The 27,827-nt window shown below is 42.8% G+C and overlaps 1 protein-coding gene across 1 annotated transcript; it reads left to right on the plus strand.

The window, feature by feature from the left end:
* The first annotated feature begins 21 nt into the window (after positions 1–21).
* Positions 22–27,346, plus strand: ZFPL1 (zinc finger protein like 1). Its single transcript, XM_056527074.1, has 8 exons — positions 22–234; positions 5,312–5,427; positions 5,515–5,626; positions 7,920–8,113; positions 8,261–8,336; positions 9,627–9,800; positions 20,650–20,773; positions 22,572–27,346. Exons 2-8 carry the CDS (start codon positions 5,326–5,328, stop codon positions 22,756–22,758), a joined length of 969 nt encoding a protein of 322 aa, XP_056383049.1. The 5' UTR covers positions 22–234; positions 5,312–5,325; the 3' UTR covers positions 22,759–27,346.
* The last annotated feature ends 481 nt before the right edge of the window (positions 27,347–27,827 follow it).

Consider the following 27,827-nt stretch of genomic DNA (forward strand, 5'->3'; position numbering starts at 1 on the left):
GCCATATTGCGTGTGGAGGAAGTGACGAGCAGGATGCAGCGCCCTGACACTGAGGCTGTCACTGTCACCCGGAAGAGACGTGGCAGATAGAAGTCAGAAAAGAGGAAAAAAAGCCTTGGGTGTAAAGGACGATAGTTACCTATGTGTGGGGTGTAAGTGGAGGAAGATAGAACCGAGAGTGACACCGAGGAGGAGAAAGGGGGCGAGGACAACACGGAAGTGGGGCAGTGCCCGGTATGTCTATAGGTCCTGTGGACGTGATGGGTCACTATATGGCAACAGTCTGGTATCAGCTATTGTTCTCTGTTATCAGCCAGTAGAGTGTTCATCTATAGGATTCTCACAGGGATGCATTGATGGGGATCAGTATTGGTCCATAGAGGTGCAGGTGCCTGTATAGGTGTAGTTGGACCCTCAGCATTATTATTGTCTATGATTGTCCTGTTTTCTGATGACCTGAACTGACATTATTTGCAGAAGTTTGGGTCATCAGATCCGCAACTAGGTCCAGACTTACAGTCAGTACTATTATTTGAATGGAAGGAAGTAGAGATGAGTAAACTTACAGTAAATTCAATTCGTCACAAACTTCTCGGCTCGGCAGTTGATGACTTATCCTGCATAAATTAGTTCAGCTTTCAGGTGCTCCGGTGGGCTGGGAAAGGTGGATACAGTCATAGGAAAGACTCTCCTAGGACTGTATCCACCTTTTCCAGCCCACGGGAGCACCTGAAAGATGAACTAATTTATGCAGGATAAGTCATCAACTGCCGAGCCGAGAAGTTTGTGACGAATCAAATTTACTGTAAGTTCGCTCATCTCTAGAAGGAAGTCTAGGAAAATATCTGCCCATTGAAAGTATTTATTCTTAGCCTTTAAGTCAGTGTTTCCCATTCAGTGTGTTTCCAGCTGTTGCAAAACTACAACTCCCAGCATGCCCAGACAGCCTCAGGCTGTCTGGGCATGCTGGGAGTTGTAGTTTCGCAACAGCTGGAGGCATACTGGTTGGGAAAAACGGGATTCGGTTATACATTCTGTTAAATCAGATGTCTCGCCTTGTCAAAACAGAGCTGTCATCTCTGGGGGAAATCTTGTCCCTCCGCAGCGGTGTTTACATGGCACCCCTTTAGAGATGACAATGTTATATAGGGCTGCTAGGTCTTCCAGATCTGCTCTGTCTTATAGAGGAGGGTCTTGAGTGAGGGATGCCCCCCCCCCCTTCATATGTCTTATAATGTTCACAGGGGATGTCATCATAACACAAAATCCTTTTCAGACATTAAAGGGTGCTTCTCATCAAATAAACTTTTGATATATTTTAGATTAATGAATGTTGAATAACTTTCCAATAGCATGTTAATGAAAAATATGCTTCTTTCTATTGTATCAGTCCTGTCAGCAAGCATTTCTGACTCATGCTGGAGTCCTAAACACTCAGAGCTGCCAGCCTGCTTTGTTCACAGCCAAACAGGCTGTGAACAAAGCAGGCTGGCAGCTCTGAGTGTTCTCCTTTGTGAACAAAGCAGACTGGCAGCTCGTAGTGTTTAGGACTCCAGCATGAGTCTGAAATGCTTGCTGCCAGGACTGGTAGGGAGACCCCTAGTGGTCATTTCTTCAAAGTGGAAAATTAAATAGAAAGAAGCATATTTTTTAATAACATGCAATTGTAAAGTTATTCTGCATACATTAATCTATAATATATCAAAAGTTTTTTTGATGAGAGGTACCCTTTAATTCATGGACAAAATGTAAGTTCACACCACCATTCAATTCTAACCAGGGAAGCTCCTTTCACACAGTCTATTTAAAGTACAGGACTGGAGCTGAGAAAAAAAAACTACAGGTCTGTTTTTTTTTACCTCGCTCAACTTGTCCAAAACTTAGGACAATAGACGGAAAACCAGACGGACCCTATTCAAGTCAATGGAACCTGTTGGTGTCTGTTATGCGAAGATCCCATTCTGTTGTGACGCTGAATGGACCCTGTGACGGAGCTTCCATAGACTACGATAAACAAGTAGTGAAGGAGCCTAAAGTCATATAGTGCACAAGCATGAAGTTCAACGTGCCAAATTCTGCTTTTGTTCTGTTTTCCTTTCTGGTCACATAACACCTTGCACGCTTAGTGCATCATGCCATCTATAGTAATGGACTGTAAATCATCCTCCTGCACAATGCACTTTCATGGCATAGCAGGGAGGAGCAAGTGCTGTCGAATGATTAGCCAGAGAAGTAAGGTAAAGGAAGTCCATTTTGGGCATCACTGGCAAATGGGCCAGCTCTGATCCCTTCACCTAAAATGGAGAGAATGAGAAATAACCATGCACCATGGAGGGGACTCTCAGGGGCTCAAGACCAGCAATGAGGGCACTAAAATCACATTGACAGCACTCTGAAGGGTTTAGTATACATGTTGACCTTCTAGTGGAAGTCTCCCCGGATGTATATGAATGAGAGTCTTCTTTCTATAACCTAGGCGCGCTGCTCCCTGCACCACCTATAGGTGTGTCCAGGCATTGCTGATTCATTCCTGCGGTCACCTAGTTGACAGACTTGTAGTTTAGTGATATAATTGTCTGTATCTCTCTGCAGCTCTTTAAATATTCATTGCTTTATTGTTTGCATCATGTGTTATTGGTAGCTATGGGTTTATGTCAGTACAGGTTTTGGTTCTGCGTAATCAATCTTAGGAGCCTTGTAGTTAGGGCTGGGCGGTATACCGGTTCATACCGAAATTTTTGTCCTGCACGATATGAATTTTAACCCATACCGCAATACCGGTTTTGCCCCTCCCCCTTGGGAATGAATGAATTATCAGCTGCAGCGCGCTGTTCCCACATCGGGGAACTAATCATATGTGACCCGCGAGCGCTGTTCTGCCCCCCCCCCCCCTACAATTAATTATTAGCCCAGCGCTGCACTGTCCCCATTGGGGTAAATACTCACATATCACCCGCAAGCGCTGCGCTCCTCGTCCTCCTGTTTGTTGCGGCCGCCGGCGCTGAATCTCTATACCAGTGGTCTTCAACCTCCAGATATTGCAAAACTATAACTCTCAGCATCCCCGACTAATCATATGTGACTTGCGAGCGCTGTTCTGCCCCCCCCCCCCCTACAATTAATTATTAGCCCAGCGCTGTCCCCATTGGGGTAAATACTCACATATGTCACCCGCAAGCGCTGCCCTCCTTGTCCTCCTGTTTGTTGCGGCCGCCGGCGCTGAAACTCTATACCAGTGGTCTTCAACCTCCAGATATTGCAAAACTATAACTCCCAGCATGCCCGGACAGCCAATGGCTGTCCGGGCATGCTGGGAGTTATAGTTTTGCAACATCTGGAGGTCCGCAGGTTGAAGACCACTTCTCTATACTGTATTCCTATGCCCGGGCTGCAAAAGGTAAACAAAATAAACTTTAACTCGCCTTCCCCGTCGGTCCGGAGCAGCTTCCTAGTGAATGGAACGTCGGACAGCCGTCAGCCTATCACCAGCCGCAGCGATGTTCCGACTGGGCCAGTGATAGGTTGAGCCCACTGTCATGTAAGAAGCCGGCTCCTTACATGACAGTGGGCTCAGCCTATCACTGGCCGAGGCGGAACATCGCTATGGCCGAGGCTGACAGCTCTCCGATGTTCACGTCCCCAGGAAGAGCATAAGGCCGACGTTGGAACATGCGTAAAAGTTTATTTTTGTTTACTTTTTGCAGCCCGGGCATAGGGATCCAGTATAGGGATACCGCACAGTATAGAGTGTCGGCGCCAGCGGGCGCAACAAACAGGAGGATGAGGAGAGCAGTGCTTGTGGGTGACGTGAGTAGTACCCCGATGGGGAGAGTGCAGCGCTGGGCTAATTAATACCGTTATATACAGTGGAACCGCCATAAGTTACAAAAATACCGCGATACACATATTTTGGTCATACCGCCCAGCCCTACTTGTAGTCAATATACCTTGAAGTCTGGAAGCTGGCACCTATGATTTGTGCTGTTCTTGTATTGATGTCTGTACCAGTTTTAGTGGTGGTAGATGCAGCTACTGCTGTCCTGCTGCCTGACGTGTATCAATCAGAAATGACAGCTTGTGTAACAATACTTTTTATTAGCTGAAACTTATTGTAAATACAAAATTTATAAACTACTGTATATACTAAAAATATATCCTGGGAAAACTCTTTTTTTTATTTATTTTATTTTTTTTTATAGCTGTCAGTTTGGGTCATCAGAAACTTGGCCAGGATAGGACGTAAATGGGCATTGTAACTTAAAAAAAACAACTTTTGCCATGTTCTGGAGACATGTCACAAATGTTGATCAGTCGGGTCTGAGTGTTCAGACGATGACCGATAGCTAAACTAGAAGGAAGTATTAAAGTGTCTGAGTATTTTAAGGCAGAATACGGACACAAAAATGCAACTCTATTAACCCTTGTATGACTGGCCTTAGGTTGGACTCACATGTAGTAAGTTGGTCTGTGTATACAATTTAATACCACATTGTGTGGATAGGTGATAACTAGCTGATCAGTGGGGGTCCGACTACTGCACCAATCACGAGAACAGAGCTCCCTTGTGCCCCAGATGAATGGAGTGGCAGCGTGCATCCATTTCTTATTTCATGTCTGTAGGACTTCCAAACTTAGTGTTCAGTGTTGTTCAGAAGACCTAGAGAAAGTGAATCAAAACAGGATGACCGTGAGTTCAGGAGTTAGTCCGGCGCAGAGAGGAACCATCAGGGAGCCAGATAAAATCAATGGATTTATTAAATGCAACGCGTTTCGCTGCGCATGCGCAGCGAAACGCGTTGCATTTAATAAATCCATTGATTTTATCTGGCTCCCTGATGGTTCCTCTCTGCGCCGGACTAACTCCTGAACTCACGGTCATCCTGTTTTGATTCTACTTCTACCAAGGAGGGCTGCAGTGGACCTTTACTTACATTCATTCTACACTTTACCTTGTTGTGTGTGGGCGCACAACCAACTTTGGTAAGCGGCCTGGGAATTACCGTCCCCCACCCCCACTAACAAGATCTACTGATCCCGCACATGAGGCGCCTTCCTTCCTCTTTCTAGAGAAAGTGAATGGAACAGTGACCAAGCATGCTGCTGCTTCAGTCACTCATGGGACTATGGATAGGACATGGGTCCCAGTGGTTGGACTTCCACTGATCAGCTAGTCATCCTGTAGATAGGGCATAACCTTTAATCTTGGGATATCCTCTTTATATGTTAAAGTACCTGTCTTTCATAAAATAACCAACCCCTAGTAACTTTTTGACGCATTGCTGATTTTCTTTTTGCCCAATTTCTCTGACAGGTGTCTCTCCCATTATGGGTCTCTGCAAGTGTCCCAAGAGAAAAGTGACAAACCTCTTCTGCTTTGAACATCGTGTAAATGTTTGTGAACATTGTCTGGTGGCCAATCATCCGAAGGTAAGACTTAGGAGCGCTCATGTTCATATTATTCTGACTTAATTCTCTACCCCTCTTAAAGAATTGTCCTTGTGTTGTCTGTTCCAGTGCATTGTTCAGTCCTACCTTCAGTGGCTCCAGGACAGCGATTACAATCCCAACTGCCGTCTATGTAACACTCTGTTGTCTTCTAAAGAGACCGCTCGCCTTGTGTGTTATGGTAGGAGATGTTATATCCTTTTTGTGGAAATTTATACCAACCCTAGATATATAGAAATTGTCAACATCAAGAAGGACTTCTCCAGTTTCTATAAATGACGTGTAAACTGGCATTAAAGGGGTACTCCGGTGGAAAACGTTCTTCTTTTTATTTATTTATTTTTTAAATCAACTGGAGCCACAAAGTTAAACAGATTTGAAAATTACTTCAATTAAAAAATCTTAATCCTTCCAGGACTTATTACCTGCAGAATACTACAGAGGAAATTATTTTCTTTTTGGAACCCGGTGCTCTCTGCTGACATCTCTGTCCATTTTAGGAACTGTCCAGAGCAGCATATGTTTTCTATGGGGATTTTCTCCTACTCTGGACAGTTCTTAAAATGGACAGAGATGTCAGCAGAGAGCGCTGTGCTCGTGATGTCAGCAGAGATATCTGTATTCCAAAAAGAAAAGAATTTCCTCTGAAGTATTCAGCAGCTAATAAGTACTGAAAGGATTAAGATTTTTTTTAAATAGAAGTAATTTACAAATCTGTTTAACTTTCTGGCACCAGTTAATAAAAAAAAAAAAAAAAAACAGAGTACCCCTTTAAAGCTGGCTGCAGATATGTGAAGACTGGGGCAGAAGTCTTTTAGATGCAGTTACCACTTTCTAATGTGCTTTTTGTCTCTTCAGAACAAACATTGTTTTGGGTCTGTTTATATTATTGACGGTCACATCTTGAAAGCTAGATGATCCCCCTAAGTGATATTTATTACCATTGTTCATCATCCTATTCATGTCATCTTTCCATATGCATCCCTATACAGCAGATATTATAGAATGTGGTATACAAACAATTCCAAAGGATCTGAAGAAAGTAACAAACCACAATATTGAATCCAAGCATTTTCATTCTTTTAACAAACTTTGCATAATAGTACAAGTGAATATAAGAAAATGCTTCTTTTTCCACTTATCTGGCTCCTTTCACAGGGAGATTAAATGGGTACTTAAAAATCAACTGGCTCCAGAAAGTTAAACAGATTTGTAAATTCCTTCTATTAAAAAATGTTAATCCTTCCAGTGCTTATCAGCTGCTGTATACTACAGAGTAAGTTCTTTTCTTTTTGAATTTCCTTTCTGTCTGACCACAGTGCTCTCTGCTGACATCTCTGTCCATGTTAGGAACTGTCCAGATTAGGAGCAAATCCCCATAGCAAACCTATCCTGCTCTGGACAGTTCCTGACATGGACAGAGTGGTCAGTCAGAAAAGAAATTCAAAAAGAAAAGAACTTTCTCTGTAGCATACAGCAGCTGATAAGTACCGGAGGGATTTAGATATTTAAATAGAATTAATTTACAAATCTGTTTAACTTTCTGGCACCAGTTGATAAAAAAAAAAAAAAAAAAAAAAGTTTTTCCATCGGAGTACCCCCTTTAATTTTAATGCTGCCCATAGAATTTTATGGAGGGGGTAGGGAAGAAGGGAGGGGGTGATTGAACAGACAATGATGGAAACGGACACTGAGAAGCTGCAGCTCATAGTGAATGTTATATCTCACTCCAGTGCTTGTAGTCATTTTATGCACTATTTCTCTATAATGTCTTCAATGCTGCTGTTTCTAAAGGTTGCGTTATAGAGATATACAGGAACAGGATCCCTTTTCTGTCTGTGTAGTGTATGGGATACATCGTAAGTGCTCAAGGAAGAACATGAAGACTACAGTGTGGGAAATGCCATATACAAGATGGACATAAATAGTGATATTCCTCATATATACACACACAAAATCTATGCTTTAAAGTGTTCTCTGACATTGGGCTTGGGGAGACCTATCTGTGCACTAGAAGGTACAGAGCAAGCTGCACCCGGGCACCATGAAATATCACACATGCATCTAGAATACATGCTTCCCCATGTCCTATTTAAGATCTGAGGGGAGAATATGGCTGGACCAGCCTTTTAACATATAAAAAAATAAAATAAAAGATAACCTCATTTATAGCAATTACATATTTACATAGTTTAAAAACATCACTGTACTGTCCATTCATATATTTGTACATTGTACTCCATATGTGATTTATACAGGGGCCGCTGTCACCAGCCTCTATGCCTCTCTTGATACATCCCATGACTTTGTCTGCCTTGGCATCCGCCGCCTGGCATAGAACACTAAAGTTGCTCTTACTGTCCTCCAGTACAGTTAATGTTTTATTATTTAGCACATAATTCTGCTCTAGCCATTATGTTATCCTCTGATATTGTAAGTTTAGGAATGATCTTTATTTTAATATGTTGCTTTAGACTTATTCCACTGGTCCTGTCTAAATGACCTGGCCTCACAGCTGCCACCAAACACTGCACCTGCTGGCTACCAATGTCCAAGCTGTCAAGGCCCCGTTTTTCCTCCAAGCAACCTTGTCAGCCCCGTGGCCTCCACCCTGCGGGAGAAGCTTTCCACAGTAAACTGGGCGAGGGCGGGACTGGGCCTCCCTTTGGTAAGTAATCACTAAGCACAAAAGGAATCTTTGTACTTGAGACTTTTTTCTTTATTGATTTCAAAGTTTCTACATTATTTTGCTGTTTTTCTGCCTCAATATGTAGTCAATGTCTATAGATCTATAATCAATATATTTTCTTGTTAGATTGAAGAGACTGCAGTTGTAGAGGAGGTTGCAGAACACGATGTTACGGATTACAGGGACTGGTCAGTTGTCAATTGTGAGTGTTCTCTCATATATTGTCACATATATCATAGGGCTGGGCGGTATACCGGTCCATACCGAATACCGAATTTTTTGGGCTGCACGATATGAATTTTCCCCCATACCGCAATACCGGTTGGGCCCCTCCCCTCGGGAATGTATTATCAGCCTAGCGCAGCGCTGTCCCCACATCGGGGGAACTAATCCTATGTGACCCGCCAGCGCTGTTCTGCCCCCCCCCCCCAATTAATGATCAGCCCAGCGGGGCACTACTCAAGCACTGCCCTCCTCCTCTTTGTTGGGGGACACTGGCACTGGAACTCACTGTACACCAGTGGTCTTCAAGCTGCGGACCTCCAGATGCTGCAAAACTAAAACTCCCAGCATGCCCGGACAGCCAACGCCTGTCAGGGCATGCTGGGAGTTGTAGTTTTGCAACAGCTGGAGGTCTGCAGGTTGTAGACCACTGTTGTCCGCTGTATCCCTATGCCCGGGCTGCAAAACATAGAGAAAATAAACTTTAAACTCGCCTACGTTGGGGCCACACGCTGGGGACTGGGGAGGACAGCCGTCAGCCTATCACCGGCCGGAGCGATGTCCCGCCTCGGCCAGTGATAAGCTGAGCCCACTGTCATGTAAGGAACTCTGGCCGGCTTCTTACATGACAGTGGGCTCAGCCTATCACTGGCCAGGGCGGGACATCGCTCCGGCCGGTGATAGGCTGACTGCTGTCCGGCGTTCCAGTCCCCAGCAGGTGAGTTTAAAGTTTATTTTCTCTATGTTTTGCAGCCCGGGCATAGGGATACAGCGGACAACAGTGGTCTACAACCTGCAGACCTCCAGCTGTTGCAAAACTACAACTCCCAGCATGCCCTGACAGCCGTTGGCTGTCCGGGTATGCTGGGAGTTGTAGTTTTGCAGCATCTGGAGGTCCGCAGGTTGGAGACCACTGGCGTACAGTATAGAGTTCCATCGCCGGCGGCCCCAACAAAGAGGAGGAGGGCAGTGCTTGAAGGTGACATATGTGAGTATTGCCCCGCTGGACTGATTATTAATTGGGGGGGGGGGGGGGGGCAAACAGCGCTAGTGGGTCACATGATTTGGGGGGGGGGGGGTCGCTGAACACTGCGTGCGGGTCACATGATTGAGGGGGGGGGGGGAATACCGTTATATACCATGGAACCACCGTAAGTTAAAAAAATACCGTGATACACATATTTGGTCATACCGCCCAGCCCTAATATATCAGAATACAGGTACAGCTCAGTGGTCATATTTGTGACGCTTACATTTGTCTTCTCTTTAGCTTCATCCTCTGATCACCTGTCTGAAAACTCCGAAATACAACAACAATCCGCCGGGTATCTCTACGGTTCTGGACCTAACACCACAGCTCAGCATGGCTTATCTGGCAGCATGTCAAAAGATCACACTGTGATGATGGGAGATGTAGGAGCTGATAGTGTTACAATCAATGCAGGTAATACGATGGTGATCAACAATAACTGAATGATGCAATGCTACACAGTGACAGAGAATTGTGGTTACAATGCAAGCGCACCTAATTCTTATGGGGACAAAGGTTGTATGCAGTAAGCCAAAGGTGGCAAGGGTGCAAGTTTTTATGAGAACCTTTCCACTCTCTTATTAAATGTTGTGATGAGAGATTACACAAAATACAGTTTGAGTTTAGTGTATTCCTGGTGACTGACAGCTGGTAGCTTTGTATGTGTGTACACAGCAGCCTGTCAGTTATTGTGAGTAAGGCGAGCAGAGGAAAGGGGTCAGTGCTTACATGTAGAAAATATGTACAGTGTATTCTCTGACCATTACGATTAGTGAAATGGCACAGTTTATGCCATATAGGCTTATAGAACAGTAAACTATTCTCCATAGAATGCTCTCGCTATATAGGATATCATGGTCTGATGACAAATCTGCTTTAACCCCTTAACGATGCATAACGTAAATGTGCATACTGGTGAGGTGGTACTTAATGCACCAGGATGTACATTTACGTCCTCTACATAACGGCGAGCATCGGAGTGATGCCCGGATCATGCACGGCAGGTCTCGTCTGCTGATAGCAGCCAGGGACCTGCCGGTAATGGCGGACATCCGCGATTGCGTGGATGTCTGTCATTAACACATCTGCAGCATTGCGGACAGTACAACTGATGATAGGATCGCTCCCAGCACTGCCACGGCGATCAGATCATCCAGAACGGTAGACTGAGGTCCCCTCACCTGCGATCGAGCAGACCAGAGCAGAAGATGACCGATAATACTGATCAGTGCTATGTCCTATGCGTAGCACTAAACAGTATTAGCAATCAAAGGATTGCTATAAATAGTCCCCTATGGGGACTATTAAATTGTAAAAAAAATAAAATAAAATAAGTTACAAAAATGTGAAAAACCCCCTCCCCAATAAAAATAAATTGTCCTATTTTCCCTATTTCAACCCCAAAAAGTGTTGCAGCACTTGGAGGCATTCTGATTGGTAAACACAGATATAGAGGTAAGGGGACAGATTGTTCAGCAAAATTGCTTATTTTTGGAGAATCTTTGAGAATCTCCCCCTCTGTGTACTTTATACAGATTTATGATTTTACTATTATGCAGAGTTTTGTTCGGCGCACACTGCTGCTCCGGCACTTATAGCTATGAGCAGTGAGCAGTGTACAGTGCACGGTAGAGAAGGAGTGCACGGTAGAGAAGGAGTGCACGGTAGAGAAGGAGTGCACGGTAGAGCAAGGGGGGCATTTCTATATTTGCACAAAATTTATCAAAGGAGTGCACAACTTTAGTAAATCTTGAGCAAGAGTGTAAAATAGACAAGAGTGTAAAGGGGTAGAACTGTGTCTACAATAGACACATAATGATACATGTCCCCCAATGTGTATATGTATGTTCCACAAAAACGTCCAAACAGCTAAAGATATTAACATGAAACTTGGCACACATGTTACCTATATGTTGACAACAAACATGGGATAGGTGATTTAACCCTTACCCACCACCATTTGCCAGGGTCGGGTTTTTTGTTTAAAGTCCCATACAAGTCTATGGGAAATATGTTACTGCATAACTTCCAAATGGCTGGCGATATTTTGATAATACTTGGTCACATGTTACTTATATGTCCACTTAAAATATAGGATAGTTAATTTAACCCTTAAATACCCCCATTTGTGAGGGTCGAGGTTTTTGTTTAAAGTCCCATGCAAATCAATGGGAAATGTATGTTCCCTCATAACTTCCGTACGGCTGGAGATATTTCAATACCTGGGACACATATAGGAGGTCGGGTATGAGGACGGGATATGGGGTTGGGATATGAAGTCAAAAGCTTCCTCCTTTGTTGATTTTCCTCCCCAATAAGGATGAGGAAGGAAAAAAACAGGCAACGCCGGTTACTCAGCTAGTTTATTATGAAAATACCACTTTTCATTAGCTCACCGTGTGAGAAATCCTCTCAGAGGAAGGGAGACGTATCCCTCCCTTGTGGTGGTGGGAGGTGATTGGTATGTCTGCTCATATAGCCTTGTCCATGAGTCATCTCTTAAAGGGTACCCGTCAGATCCAGCAAAAAAACTTTTTTTTTTTAACATATCACCCAGTACCTAATCCTGACCATGTTCATCTAATTTTTGTGTCTGACACCTTTTATTCATTTTTTTATTACACTTTTAATTTAGCTCATTAGTCTGAATTCCTCTCAAAGGGAGGGGGCGTGGCCTCACTGTGCAGGTCTTCCCCCCCCCCTCCCCCCTCCCTCAGTATGCTGTCTGCTCACATCTCCCCCAGCATTAGCAAAACTACAACTCCCAGCTTGTCCTCACTGACAGCAGCGGGACACAAGCTGACAGTGGGAGGCTGTCAATCAAGGAAGTGTGTCCATGACATAGGTGATGATGCATGGACACAGCAGGACTAGTATGTGTCCAAGGAGGCAGGGGGCAGTTGTGTGACTGGCTTTTTCAATATGAAATACAGAACATTTTCTAATAAAAGCAATTGCAAAACATATTGGTTTTGCATACTTTACAACATATCAAAAGTTTTGTATCTGACAGTGCCCATTTAAGCCTGATGCAGGACTGGTTAATGTCCCAGTAGGTTTGGGGACCCCTAGTGGTGGAATTTCCAAAAGCAGTTTTTTCCAAAAGCAAGCATTGATTTTTACCTGCATATCCCGAGTGCTGGACAACCTTCTTTCTTCTAATAGTGCACATAGCCGAGGGCGGGACCGGCGTGTCCATGCACAGGTGATGCAGTGAGACCCGAAAGAAGTGAGCGGTGTATACCTACACACTCTTATTGACATAATTGACCCAATTGGATCACCCTCTGCGCTCCCAAAATGAAGAGTCTTATTCCACAATTACACTAGTATTAAACTAGTATTACACACCCCAGCATAGACTTGGCTTTACTCCACACGTTACAAACCAATACAGTAGTCTGTGTCGGGTCTGGCAGTCTCGTGAGTAATCCAATTTCTAACATGCATAAATTTCCTTGCAGAATTCCAATGCGGATTCTGCTACGCTGTTCACATTTAAATTCCGGTGTCCACAGAAAGAACATGTCTAGTCTTTCAGCGGACTCTGCACGTAAATGCATTGCTGCCTATTAGATGGCAGGTTCTGCCGGCACTCCGCTGTCGGAGCAATTGCTCCTTTTGCTTTCAGGCTTTTTAGTTTGAGCTGCACAATCCTTTTTTGCATAGGTACAGTCCCATTGGTGCAACAATGGTAGAACACAGCAGCGTATAGAACAGGTGACCGGTGATCAGCTGGACCTAGGCCTAAGGTAGCATGGAGAGCACAGTTCTAGAAAAGGCAAGGATGCATCCATGTCTTGGCATGGAAAACTGAAGAAGTTGCTGCTCATGGGTGTTTGGCCATCTTGAAGCCTTCTTAACTCCTTTAAGAAGTGGGTGTCCCACATAGCTGCCACTCTTAGCCGAGCAGGGTAGAACATGGTGCACAGCATAGCATCCAGTGCTCTCAACCGCTTCTTCACTTACATAAATGTTGCCCACTTTTTCTGCACATCAGATGAATAGAAAGAAAGAAAGCATTCATCCAGAGTGACAGAGTTGCTTTTCTCTAGCCAGGCTTAGGAGAATAAGATCGCTGTCATGATTGGTGGAAAAAATGTTAAGCTCCTCCCAATAAGACATTGTTAGATTCGCCAATGAGGGGGAGTGCCTCGCCCCCATTGAAACTCCACTGCACTGGATATAGTATTCCTTGTCAAAACGCTTTTGACGAGGAATACTATATCCAGTGCAGTGGAGTTTCAATGGGGGCGAGGCATTCCCCCTCCTTAGCGAATCTAACAATGACTTATTGGGAGGAGCTTAACATTTTTTCCGCCAATAGTTTTTCTGATCATGTACAGTGGTATGGAAGATTCATAGATGATCTCCTTCTTATTTGGAGGGGTGATATGTCTTCCATACCACCGTTCATAGACCATTTAAACAATAATGCATTCAATTTAACATTTACCTTTCATGCAGAGCCGATTACAATACATTTTTTGGATCTTAAATTGACAGGGATTCCAGACATAAGTATTCAGACTGAAACTTTTAGGAAAAACATGTCGGGAAATACGGTGTTAAGAGCAGATAGTAATCACCCCCCACAAACCATTCGTGCAATTCCTATAGGTGAACTGACAACATTGAAGCGGAATTGCACATCAGAATTTAAATATTTGGAAGAAGCGCAGAGCCTTGAAAACCGCTTATTGAAACGTGGTTACAGTCGGGCAAATATAACACAGGCCAGGAAAATTGTGAGTTGCAAAAACCGTCAGAATCTCATAAAACCGGCAAATGCGAAGCGACACGATGTAAAGCCTGTGGACTGACGCACATATGCAAAGAATTTACAGATACAACAGGTAGTCGTAGCTATAAAATTAAGCAACACCTAAATTGTAATTCTGCAAATGTAGTTTACATAATTGAGCGTGTAACCTGCAATTTAAAATATGTAGGGTGCACAACCCGCAGGTTAAAAGTGAGAATTAGGGAACACCTCAATGATGTCACTAATTTAAATGGAAATCGAAACAAATCTGGGGCTTCTTTACATTTCTGTGACAAACCTAATGCTGGTGTCAGTAATTTTAGGATGTATGCTATAGAGAAGGTAGTTCAGAAGAAGCGTGGAGGGGATCTGCAGCCCAGACTGTTAAAGGGGTATTCTAGGGAAAAACTTTTTTTTATATATCAACTGGCTCCAGAAAGTTAAACAGATTTGTAAATTACTTCTATTAAACAATCTTAATCCTTTCAGTACTTATTAGCTTAGCTTCTGAAGTTAAAGTTGTTCTTTTCTGTCTAAATCCTCTCTGATGACACCTGTCTCGGGAAACGCCCAGTTTAGAAGCAAATCCCCATAGCACACCTCTTCTAAACTGGGCGTTTCCCGAGACAGGTGTCATCAGAGAGGATTTAGACAGAAAAGAACAACCTTAACTTCAGAAGCTCATAAGTACTGAAAGGATTAAGATTTTTTAATAGAAGTAATTTACAAATCTGTTTAACTTTCTGGAGCCAGTTGATATATATAAAAACGTTTTTTCCTGGAATACCCCTTTAAGCCGAGAGGCATTTTGGCAGTTTACGCTCCAGACAAGAGCCCCCCAAGGATTGAATAAAAGAAAAGAACTTATGTTTCACTATTAAGAAGAGTGTGAAATGCTTGCTGTATCCTAATTTTCAATTTTGTTCCCCTATATCTGTTTGTGAACATCAGCTCCTGTGCACATTGGCATGTGAACCTTGCGGCATCTCTGTAGCAAATATTTTTGCAATGAAGGCTTCATACATTAATCACATGCGAAATGTGCATAGAAGTTTTTTCCCATTATCCATGCATTAGACTACTATTTGAACCTGTCTCTTGTGACAGTGTTTTATTCAGTAGTTTATTTTAATTCACAATTGTCAGCCCCTCCCTCTGAGTCTTGTACAAAGAGGGGAAGGGGTGCTGTCACGATCACACCCTATCAGTCCAGCCAAGACGCTAGAGAGAGTGTGATGGTGCAAGGGTTAAAGCCGCCAGACCTCTGGGTATCCACTACTAGTCCCAGCAAGTCACCAAATTAACCCTTAGATAAATGTGTTTCCACCAGAGCTGCCTTCAGAAAGGTGAGCTCATATATTTAGAGATCAAAGACCAGAGCTGATTAATTAAACATTTAATCTGATAAAAATACAGAAACAAATGACATACAGGTACAAAAATATATAAAAGAGTTTGGCAAGCAAGTTCAGAAAACAAAAGATGAAGTTCTTACAGCATGATGGTATAGCCCTCCTTGGGAGTGAGAGTCCAGCTCTTGTCAGCTTTGGGCACAGCCTTGAACACCCAACTTTGAGTCTAGCATTGTTTTAAATATCATATCTGCTTTCTTGGGAGGAAGACTCCAGTCTTCTCTCTTCCTGGCCCCCTTATCTTTGTGATTATATGATGGGACCAGAGTGCCCCTTACATCCTGCTGCTTCAAAAAAGCCTTTGACTTCAAAGGAGATGTAAACAAACAGCCAGACCCCCAATAAAATTCAATACACAAAAGGATACACCGTCTGAATTACCTCTTACCCATGTCTTGGATAATACATCACACACACAGTGGCGTTGCTAGGGTTGGTGTCACCCGGTGCGGTAGAAAATGGTGTCACCCCCATACCTCCCCCTCCCCCCAGTAAGTTTTTAGCCTGTTGTGACAGACACCACTGTTGTAGCGCATTGTGAGAAATTCCAGTATAATAATCAGATATACCAGTTGCCACAGAATGGGAAAGTGTTAAAGAAGTTTTTCACCATTTAAATATACAGCTCCCAGAATAACTTAAAGGGGTACTCCACTGGAAAACATTTACTTTTATATCAACTGGTGCCAGAAAGTTAAACAGATTTTTAAATTACTTCTATTTAAAATCTTAATACTTACAGTACTTATAAGCTGGTGTATGCTCGACAGGAAGTTGCGTAGTTCTTTCCAATCTGACCACAGTGCTATTTGCTGACACCTCTGTCCATGTCAGGAACTGTCCAGAGCAGGATAGGTTTGCTATGGGGATTTGCTCCTACTATGGACAGTTCTTAACATGGACAGAGGTGTCAGCATAGAGCACTGTGGTCAGACAGAAAAGAAGTTAAAAAGAAAATAACTTCCTGTGAATCGCTTATACAGCAGCTAATAAGTACTGGAAGGATTAAGATTTTTAAATAGAAGTAATTTACAAATCTGTTTAACTTTGTAGCACCAGTTGATTAAAAAAAATGTTTTCCAGTAGAGTACCCCTTTATGCAGTGGTGAGGTTATGCTGGGAGTTGTAGTTTCACTGACCATAACTGTAGAACTGACAAGCGACTACAGCTCTGATAGGACACAGAGAGGAGAATACACAATGATATCAGTGACGTCTTCTCTATAGTCTTCCCTTATCTAATTCAGATGGTACATACCGCCTGGTCCAGCTAAAACTTCTCTCTGCAGAATGTGACGCCCAGACGTCTCCTCACTATGTCAGCGCATTCTCATCCTCTATATGAAAACAATAATTATTATAAACCTGACAGACACTGTATCCTCTAAATATAATACTACTATACACTATACTCTTTGATTATAAACCTTCCATACACCATACCCACTGAATATAATACTACCACACACTGTACATTCTGAATATAATACCAACACATACTGTACACTCTGAATATAAATCTGCCACATACTGTACCCCTGAATATAAATCTGCCACATACTGTACCCCTGAATATACCGCCACACACTGTACCCACTGAATATAATACTACCACACACTGTACATTCTGAATATAATACAAACACATACTGTACACTCTGAATATAAATCTGCCACATACTGTACCCCTGAATATAATACTATCACATACTGTACCCTCTGAATATAATACTACCATATACTGTACCCTCTGAATATAAATCTGCCACATACTGTACCCCTGAATATAATACTATCACATACTGTACCCTCTGAATATAATACCAACACATACTGTACACTCTGAATATATTACTACCACCCACTGCGCCCTCTGAATATAATACTTAGAGATGAGCAAACTACAGTAAATTCAACTCGTCACAAACTTCTCGGCTCGGCAGTTGATGGCTTTTCCTGCATAAATTAGTTCAGCTTTCAGGTGCTCCCGTGGGCTGGAAAAGGTGGATATTGTCCTAGGAGAATCTTTCCTATGAATGTATCCACCTTTTCCAGCCCACCGGAGCACCTGAAGGCTGAACTAATTTACGCAGGATAAGTCATCAACTGCTGAGCCGACAAGTTTGTGACGAATCGAATTTACTGTAAGTTCGCTCATCTCTAATAATACTACCACAAACTGCGCCCTCTGAATATAACACTACCACAAACTGCGCCCTCTGAATATAACGTTGCCATACAGTGCACCCTCTGAATATAATACCACAACCGCAGTAACACCCCTCAACATCCGTTAGCTGATGCTATTACCACGGGAGGGGGGTATTGGTGGTGTTGCTAGTGGATGATCGGGGTGCTACTACTGGGGGGGGGGGTGTTGCTGAAGGATGATGAGGGTGCTACTGGCCATCCCCCCTGGCAGTATCACCCCCATCATCCATCGGCGGGATCATCCTCCTGGCAGGAGCACCGCCATCATCCACCATCAGGATCTGCTGATGGAGGTGCTGCTGGGGGGGGGGGGTAGTTGCTGGTGGATGATGAGGGTGCTACTGCCAGGGGGGGGAGCATTAGGTAGGCAGCAGTTCCCCCACATTAGGTAGGTAGCAGTTTCCCCACATTAGGTAGCATCTTTTCCCCACATTAGGCAGCATAGATTCCCCACATTTGGTACCAGTTTCCCCACATTAGGTAGGTACCAGTTACCCCACATTAGGTAGCAATTTCCCCATATTAAGTAGCACAGATTCCCCACATTAGGTAGCAGTTTCCCCACATTCGGTAGCACAGATTCCCCACATTAGCTAGCATAGACTCCCCACATTAGGTAGCATAGACTCCCCACATTAGGTAGCATAGACTCCGCACATTAGGTATCATAGACTCCCCACATTAGGTAGCATAGACTCCCCACATTAGGTAGCATAGACTCCCCACATTAGGCCGCAGGTTCCCCACAATGCGTCAAAGTCTCCCCACACACACACACACACGCACACACACACACACAAAAAAAAAACATACAACACAGAGAGACACACACACACAAACACACACAGTCAGAGAGACACACACTCACAGACAGACACACAGAGTCACACAGTCACACACACACAGTCACACACACACACACACACACACAGAGTCACACACACAAACATAGATAGAGACAGACACACACACTCACCCATCCAGCGCAGCGATCCTTCTCACCGGGCGCAATGCGAGTGACGTAACTGACGTCCCCCTGCGCGGCCATGCGGTGTGACGTCAGGCCGGCGCAGACGTGGGAGCGGAGGCCGGGCACAGTACTGGTGAAGGTGAGGGTGGGGCGTGATGACGGACGGGCGCACTGAAAGGGGGGGGGGGACTGCTAACGGACGGGCGCACCGCACACACAGCACAGGGGGGGTGTGCTGACGGATGGGAGGCCAGTCGGGCACATAGGGGGGTGTCAGTGTAGCTGGGGAGGGGGTGTGGGTGCTGCGGAGCGTCTTGGTGTCACCCCATTAGGTTGGTGTCACCCGGTGCGGGCCGCACCCCCCCGCACCCGGGTCGCAACGCCACTGCACACACAGTTATAATTTATAATACACATATAGGATTTTAATAATCAGGCCTTCGGCCTGACAGGTGCGCAGGTGATCAAGAGCGCGCATGCACTCAAAACGCGTCCATGTTGCATTGTATCACTGGCCAGGTGGTGTGTCGTGAGTGCTATTTCGCGAAGTTTTAATGCTGTGGATTACAAATAAAAGTTGATGTTTTACGGAATTGCTGGATCCAGTGCACATTTCTTCACATTACTACGTAAGACGGTCAGAACCAGATCTTTTCAGCCAGGTCTCCAGGTATTTAGTTGGTTCGGCCGTCAACAGATTTTGACATCCCAATAACCTGTACATTTTTACAGTGGAGCCTATACTCTTCCCTGTCACTTATGTGACCTTCAACAACAGTGGTATGGGGTGACCCTGTTTCTAACACTTTTAATCTGGAAAAAAATTCTGTGGAGCTGTTCAGGAGAAGTCAATCTTGTTGCTAATATGGTAATTATGAGCCACTGGGTCACCTGCAGCCCTTGACTTCAATGGGAGATTCAGCATATTTCCACTTCTTTAATAGAAGTCAATAGAAGTCGTATTTTGAGGAAAGACACTGTACTGTTTTGGACATGGAAATGGGTTTGTTTTCTGCACCTTTTGTGCCCGTAGAACATACCCTAAAGGAATTGTCCAGAATTAGAAAAAAAAAAAAAAGATAGCTTTTCATCTAGAAACAGTGCCATAGCTCTCCATTGGTTGTGTCTGGTATTGCAGCTTGGCTCTGTTGATGAAACACAGCTTCCAACCTGTAACAGGTGTGGCCCCCTTTTAACAACAGCATTTAACAGCATTCAGATGACAATGAAACGTCCTTTTTTAACTTCTGTATTACAGCTCGAACCTGCACACCTTCCCTAGTTTTAACAAAATTAGTTTTAGATCTGCATAGAACCTTAAGGTGGTATATGTGTGTTCAGCTCCACCAAAAAGGGGTAGAGGTGTTGCAGCCATAATACTGAAGCTAAAACTAGGCTGCTTTATGGCCATCTGAATGCAGCCTTAGGGTAGGGTCACACACATTGGCAGATTTCTTGCAGCGTCAAATATGCAGAGGAAATACACTGCATGTGGGCTAGGAGCAGACACACAGGGCTTTCCCTGCCACAGCCCTGTGTGTTTAATATTGTGTGAAGGCAAGCCGCGCATCACAGTTACGTTGGTGCGCTTGGCCCGCCTCCGAATCTTACTGCACACACAGGGCTGTTTGTCTGCTCCTAGTGCATATGCTGCAAATGTGCTGTGTTTGACCCTACCCTTAAAGGGAATCTCACAGCAGAGTCACCCATAGTAACCTTCTGGTACTTGGGGTGGGGTGACACTGATCACAATGGTGTTGTTGTTGTTTTTTTTTTTTTTGCCTAATGTCTAGTGGAGTTACATAAACAATGTAAAACAGCCCACTCGGCTGTTTTTGGAATCAGGCCAAACAAGACCGGAAAAAGGGACAGGGTGTTAATTATTTTTCCTTTTCTTTTCTATAGCTTCAACTCCTAGAAAGATTTATGACACTCGAGATGTTGCTGCCTCACAAGACGCTGTGATTGACTTTGATGATGACAAATACAGGAGGAGACCCACTCTAAGTTGGTTGGCACGGATACTCCGGTAAGCTACCTGCGATATGTGCAATTTACTATTGCCACAAACTTTGATTATTTTAATATTTTTTTATTTGTTTGGGTTTTTTCTAATACTTTTGTCAACTCTATTTGTTTTTTTATTTCTAGTAGTATAAGATATGTGCATATGGCTGGTAAACTGATAACTTTATAATGGTGATAATGTTTTTCTTTTTAGAATAGCAAGAATCTCATAATGTCTTTTCACCTTAAGGACGCAGACAATTTTATTTTTGCGTTTTTTTGTTTTTTCCTCCTCGCCTTCTAAAATTCATAACTCTTTTTTATATTTCCATTCCCAGACCCATATGAGGGCTTGTTTTTTGCATGACCAGTTGTACTTTGTAATGACATCACTTATTTTACCCTAAAATGTATGGTAAACCCCAAAAATTATTTTTTGTGTAAGGAAATTTTAACGAATTTTGCTAATTTGGGGGGTTTCGGTTTCACACAGTACACTTTACGGTAAAAAATACATGTTTTCTTTATTCTCAAGGTCAATACGATTAAGATGATACCCATGGTTACATACACTTCTTTTATTGTACTGCTTTTAAAAAATCTCAGACTTTAAAAAAAAAAAAAAAAAACAGTATGTAATTGCCCTATTTTGACCACCTCTAACGTTAGTATTTTTCCATATTCAGGGATGTGTGAGGGCTCATTTTTTGCGCCGTGATCTGTAGTTTGTTTTGATACCAGTTTCTTGTGTACGTGCCTTTTTGATCGCTTTTTTTTTTTGCAGTTTGATGGGACAAAAAAAACAGAAATTTTTTACTTTTTTTTTTTATGTTTACGCCGTTCGCCGTAGGGGATTATTAAAATTATATTTTTATAGTTCAGACATTTACGCACACCGATAATGTTTATTATTTATCTTTTTTTACGCTTTTATGTATTAATATGGGGAAAAAGGATGATTTAAAACTTCATTGGGGAGGGGATTTTTAACTTTTTTTTAAACTTTTTTTTACATTTATTTTACCCTTTTTTTAATCCCCATAGGGGACTATTTATAGCAATCATTAGATTGCTAATACTGTTCAGTGCTATGTATAGGGCAAAGCATTGATCAGTATTATCGGTGATCTTCTGCTCTGGTCTGCTGGAAGGCAGATCAGTGCAGAAGACCCCGGGAGATGGACGGAGGCAGGTGAGGGGACCTCCGTCCGCCATCTTGGCTGATCTGATCCCCACGGCAGTGCCGCAGGCTATCAGATTAGCCATTATAATTGCTGCAGATGCCATCATCTGTATTGATCACGGCACCTGAGTGGTCAATGGAAGACATCAGCGCGATCTCTGATGTCAGCCATTACCGGCGGGTCCGCGGCTGCTGGCAGCCACTGGGACCCGCCCAGAATGAAGCGAGCGCAGCTCCTACGCTCGTATTACAGCCGCGCCGTAAATGTATGGCGCTGTGTGCTAAGAGGTGCTATGCAGCACCGTACATTTACGGCGCATGTCCTTAAGGGTTAATCAAACATAATTATCATCCTTATCAGTAGCTTCACTAATATACTATTGTGTGTTATGATAAACGTGCCTGTGTAAATACAGTTTATATGGGTGTTTTGGAATTATGTGTATTGCTAAATAAATTAGTAGTTTATGTGAATATATTAAACTTTGTAATAAATATGTTATTAAGGGAAAGTTATCATTTTGTCATTACTTTTCGTCTGATTGACCTGGCTGGCATTGTATTTCTCTAGTGTTTTTTTTTTTTCAAGGGTTCATACATCACCTGGAGAATAAATCCGTGTATTATTTTATTACAGGAATCGTACTGGTTCTAAGTCTCGGCCGGTCTCCACCAAACAACGGTTCCTGGTTATTCTAATCATTGGTGTATTGGGCTTTCTAACTCTCATTCTACTAATGTCAAAATGGGGCAGAGCATCAGCTGACAATGACCCAAACCTTAACCCGCTGTTGAACCCCCATATCCGAATCGGGCAGAACTAGATTATACTGAAGCATTCCAGGTGAAGAACAAAGGAATGAACATTGTCCCCACCAAAAATGAATTATATGGCCTAAGAAATCCCAGAGTCCCAGGTGGAGAAGCAAGTGGGTGGTCTCCTTCTTAGTGGGTGCGTCTCAAGCTTAACATCTTCTACACTGCCCAGTGTTCCTTCTGCAGAGTTATTCCAGCAGTGATGGCTACAGTGTGTTCTTCTGCCCAGAGAAGATATATGGAGGCATTAGCTGGTACATGAGCTATGGGATCCTTTTGTGCCTTCACAGATGGCACGATGACACACAGTCTACCATGTCAGACAGCCTGCCTGTGTGGTGTACCATACATAGTCCTTGGTCTTTGCTTTAATTTAATAATTCCGATTTACTGTGTATAGTGGAAATATCCCATGTGGAGACTTGCCAAGAGAATAACAAACTACAAGTATGACTTTTTTTTTTTTTTTTTTTTAGGGAATATCTTGTAATTTCTCATGTATACTTTCTTTTGCCCTGAAAGGATTCATAAGCCAGTGTTGCAGAATGTTTTGTATAAGAAAAGTTTTTCCCCCCTTAATTCTCAATCTTCTGACAGTAATATAATTTATACAAGTAAAACTAACAGGCACTACATCATTATAAAGAATCACTAATCAATGTTAATTAAAATACACATTTATTACGGTTTCAAAGGTCATAGTGTTGGTTTCCAGGCATGTTGTGATATGTTTTATGCAGGTCTTTTGACTTCTTCTTTTACATTTCCATAAACAAGTTTCAGTGTGTCCAGCCTAATTCCACGATTCAGGCAATATAAGACCCCACTTAAAGGGGTTATCCAGGAATAGGAAAACAGAGCTAATTTCTTTCAAAAAGGCTTTCTTTCTGTCTCAAGGTTGGATGTCAATATAATGTAATATCACACACAATCACACACAACCTGGGGATAGACGTGAAGCTGTTTTTGAAAGAAATTAGCTCTGTTTTTCTATTCCTGGATAACAAGCTGGTTGCAGCAGTAAGATAAATTCTTTAAAAGGGGGCCATTGAAACCATCCCCCATTGTTTCACTATTATGATCCCTTGCTGTGCTTGTGTTGTTGCCTAGGGTTGGAATGGCCAAGTAGTATAAATTGATTCTGATCTTCAGGAATGTTTGTGTACCTGTCCTTTATAAACACTTTTGACATGTCACAGAGAAATGTTTAAAAGTTCTAATCGGTCAGGACCTCACCAATCGGGAGAACGATGGGAATTAGTGCGCATTACACCCCATCTATGGGGCAGCAGGACAGATCGCTGAGGATTGTGGAGGTAATGCGCTCCTGATCAGTGGGGGTCTCATCAACTGATCAAACATTTTGACTTGTGTTTGTGACACGTAAAAAATTATTATTTTTTTTTTTACATGACGGGGATCATTGGTTAGAAATTTTTTGACAATTGGCCTCTAAGAACTCTTATTTTTCCTAAACTGTCTCTGCACTTTTGAGGTAAGAGATTTACACAATAGTTCTCCTCTATTAAAAGTTTGTAATAGAAATGTGAAGTGAAATACAATTATTTTTTACTATCTTTGAGAAAAAAAGGTAACAATGCTCACTTTATTCACTTAAAAAAAAAAAGTTCAACAACTTATGTATTTTGTTCTTTCTGCCTTTGCTGAATGAAACTGTTCTGTACAGATCCTATTATATATATTATTTATTAGAAGCTGCGTTCCCAATTCTCCTGAGCTGACAGCAATGTTGTCAATGACTTTAGTTTTACGTTTTAGATTCCTATACGGTCCATGATGTAAAGGTGACACTTTCCAGAATGTACATCACAGCAAAAGTCATGTGCAGCCATTGAGCAGGAAATTCTGGGGGATTTTTACTTCACCAACAGAATTGTGAATGCAGCTGTAGGGTAACACTGATCCTAGTGCAACGTCTATGAAGATATATTTGTTTTTTTGAACCATGTTGCAGCTTTGCAGTTTTTTCTTTTTCTTGCTTCTTTCTCCCTGACTCATTGATTCTTCCTGCAGCATTATAATACACAGGATAAGCAGGGTGTTGGGGTATAGCGTGTTTTTCTAATATTGAGGAAAGTCTGAGTGCGGCCTTGGAATTGTGACATATATCATGATGATGGACGTGGCTTAGCGCCATTCCTGTTTAATGTGGCTCACTGGCCTTCAGCCTTTCTCATACACTTTTGCGATGAATAAACTTCAAATAAATAATACCGTATATACTCGAGTATATATGGTATGTCACTAATTTTGGCATATTTACTTCACCTCAATAAACAGTTCATTTCCAATAAAGAAAGGGGCGTTGCCGAAAAACACTGTAAATCTGGCCTTAGATTAAACTCTGATTTATAGCCTACCCAGAGTGCTGCTGGATGAAGCATTAGTTCAGGCCAAGTACAGGGTGGAACCAGCAGAAAGAGAACAGCAAGCAGAGGTAGATGAAGGGAATGTTAGCCAGGGGTCTAAGCAAAGCTTAGGTTATGAAACCTGGACTTTGTTGACAGCAGTTGAGTGCCTAGCAGTATTATATTCCGTATACAGACAATACAAAGTATGAACAGTACTTTTTTTTTTCTTTTTACAGTGCTATTGTTCAAGGCTGCTATAGGCACTAAACATACCAGCACGCTATGCTCTTATTGGTAATGTAGGTATGTGGGGTGACATTAGCAGAAACCCACAATTCCTGTAGTTTCTGCTGGACCCTCAGCCTAACAGGATGAAAAACCGATGAAGACATTGAATGAGTTTTCATAACTATACAAATTATGGTCTATACTACGGATCCAACCCCTGGCACCCCCACCGATCAGCTAACTGATCCAGCTCTACAGCAAGTGTCATGTCTCCTTTAGACTGAGTTCACACAGCATAATACATGCAAAAGCTCCTCTGGCTGGCTTTTCATGTAAAAAAGTTTTGCAACATCCGGAGGGCCACCAGTTTGAGACCCCTGATGAAAATAGACCTACAGTCAGGAGGCCTTAAAGGGGTACTCCACCGACCAGCGTTCAAAACATTTTGTTCTGTACCCTATGTGTGCGCTGCAGGGGGTCGGTGACGCCCCTTGTGACATCACGCCATGACCTCTCAATGCAAGTCTATGGGGGGGGGGGGTGGCGGCTGCCCTTCCCCCTCCCATAGACTTGCATCGAGGGGGCATGGTGTGATGTCACGAGGGGCATGGCTGACCCCCGCAGCGTGCACACATCATTTGGAACTAAATGTTCTAAATACTGGTCAGTGGAGTACCCCTTTTTAAGAGGTACAAAAAGATGCATCCATATTTTGCTAGTGTGAACCCAGCCTTATTGTTTACCAGTACAATTGCTTACAGTATGGCGGCTCAGAAATGTTCAAGTGAAAGGGACTGAGCTTCAGTACCAGTCACAGCCACTACAAATTGTCAATGAAGGGGATGTGACATAGGCTGGAGCGCTATGTTCCCCTTAATCAGCTTACTAGCATTATGCTGTGGGCTGGACCCCCCCCTGATGTGATATTGATAGTCTATCCCAGGCGTAGGCAACCTTCGGCACTGCAGATGTTTTGAACTACATCTCCCATGATGTTCCTACAGCCAAAATGCTGACAAAGCATCATGGGAGATGTAGTCCAAAACATCAGCAGTGCCGAAGGTTGCCTATGCCTGGTCTATTCTAAGGGTAGGCCATCAGTATTCTACTCCGGGAAAACCCTTAAATTAAAGGAACACTCACATTTTCATAGTGTGTTATGCAGAGTGCAGACCTGAGAGGAAGGTACATGAAATCCCCACACATGCACATCCTCCTTTTGGCCTTGTATTATGCAGAACATATTAGATCAGTTCTGCCCAGAGTGTCCTTAAATGTGAAAATACTTTTATTTTTATATTTTGCAGTTTTGACAAAACAAGAGAGAAATTCATTTTTGCAGCGTGCCCACGGCAGAATGTAACGCCGGTGCGGAGATTCATATTCCTGCCTCTGTGAAAAGAATTGACGTGACAATTATTACGGCGGATTCTGCTCGGAAATGCATTATCGCCTATGAAGATGCCGCATTTCCGAGCAGCCCTAGCGAAGACATGTTCTGTCGCTGTGTGATAGAAACCTTAGGGGGAGATTTATCAAAACCTGTATAGAGGAACAGTGGAGCAGTTGCTCATAGCAACCAATTAGATTGATTCTTTTATTTTTCAGAGACCTTTTTTAAAAATAAAGCAAATCAAATCTGACTGGTTGCTATGTGCAACTGCTCTACTTTTCCGCTACTCCAGGTTTTGATAAATCTCCCCTTTTGTTCCTATCTAGGGGTTTCAGGACAGGATTCTAATGATTCATGTACAGTTGGAGGGTCATAGGGTTCAATCCCATTTTTTGTATTATGGAAGATATTACATAGCAATTTTGGCCTTTTAATGCAGTTTGTTGGCTTAAACTGTTTTGAATTATTATAATTAAACATGATTAATATTTATTTGTTTGATTTATTAAACTGGAATACATTTTTTGTGTAAATGTGTTTGTGGTATTAGACTAACCTATTTAAAAAAAAAATTAAAGCAGCGATCTGATTGGTTGCTATGGGAAATTGGTCAACTTTTGTTCATGCTTTTGTTCCATTATTGTACTGCTTTTAAAGAAACTTTAATGTTTACGTCATTCACCATATGGGATTATATTTTAATAGTTCAGACATATTGGTGATACTAAATATGTTTTTTTTTTCTTTTGCTATTACTATTCAGTGCTATGCATAGGCATATAGCACTGATCTGTGATATCTACACTCTACTTGTATAGTCTGCCTCTGTGGGCTGACTTTACAAGTAAATCCCGAGAGGTGAACATAATCAGTATTTCTCATGTCTGCAATTAGTGGTCCTGACTTCTGACAGAAAGGGCAGTTGCTCAGTACTACAATGTCCTGAATGCATAGCTTTGCTAAGTTGCTGCAGAACATTCTATAACACTGAAGAACAGCCTTCAGCAGAAGCTGTTGTCAGTCTTTGTCTGCTCCTCTGCCTATGGCAGTGCTCATGGCAAAGCAGTATGCTGTAAACACACCT

Source organism: Hyla sarda, chromosome 6, assembly GCF_029499605.1.
Source record: "Hyla sarda isolate aHylSar1 chromosome 6, aHylSar1.hap1, whole genome shotgun sequence".
In the NCBI taxonomy this organism is placed as follows: domain Eukaryota; kingdom Metazoa; phylum Chordata; class Amphibia; order Anura; family Hylidae; genus Hyla; species Hyla sarda.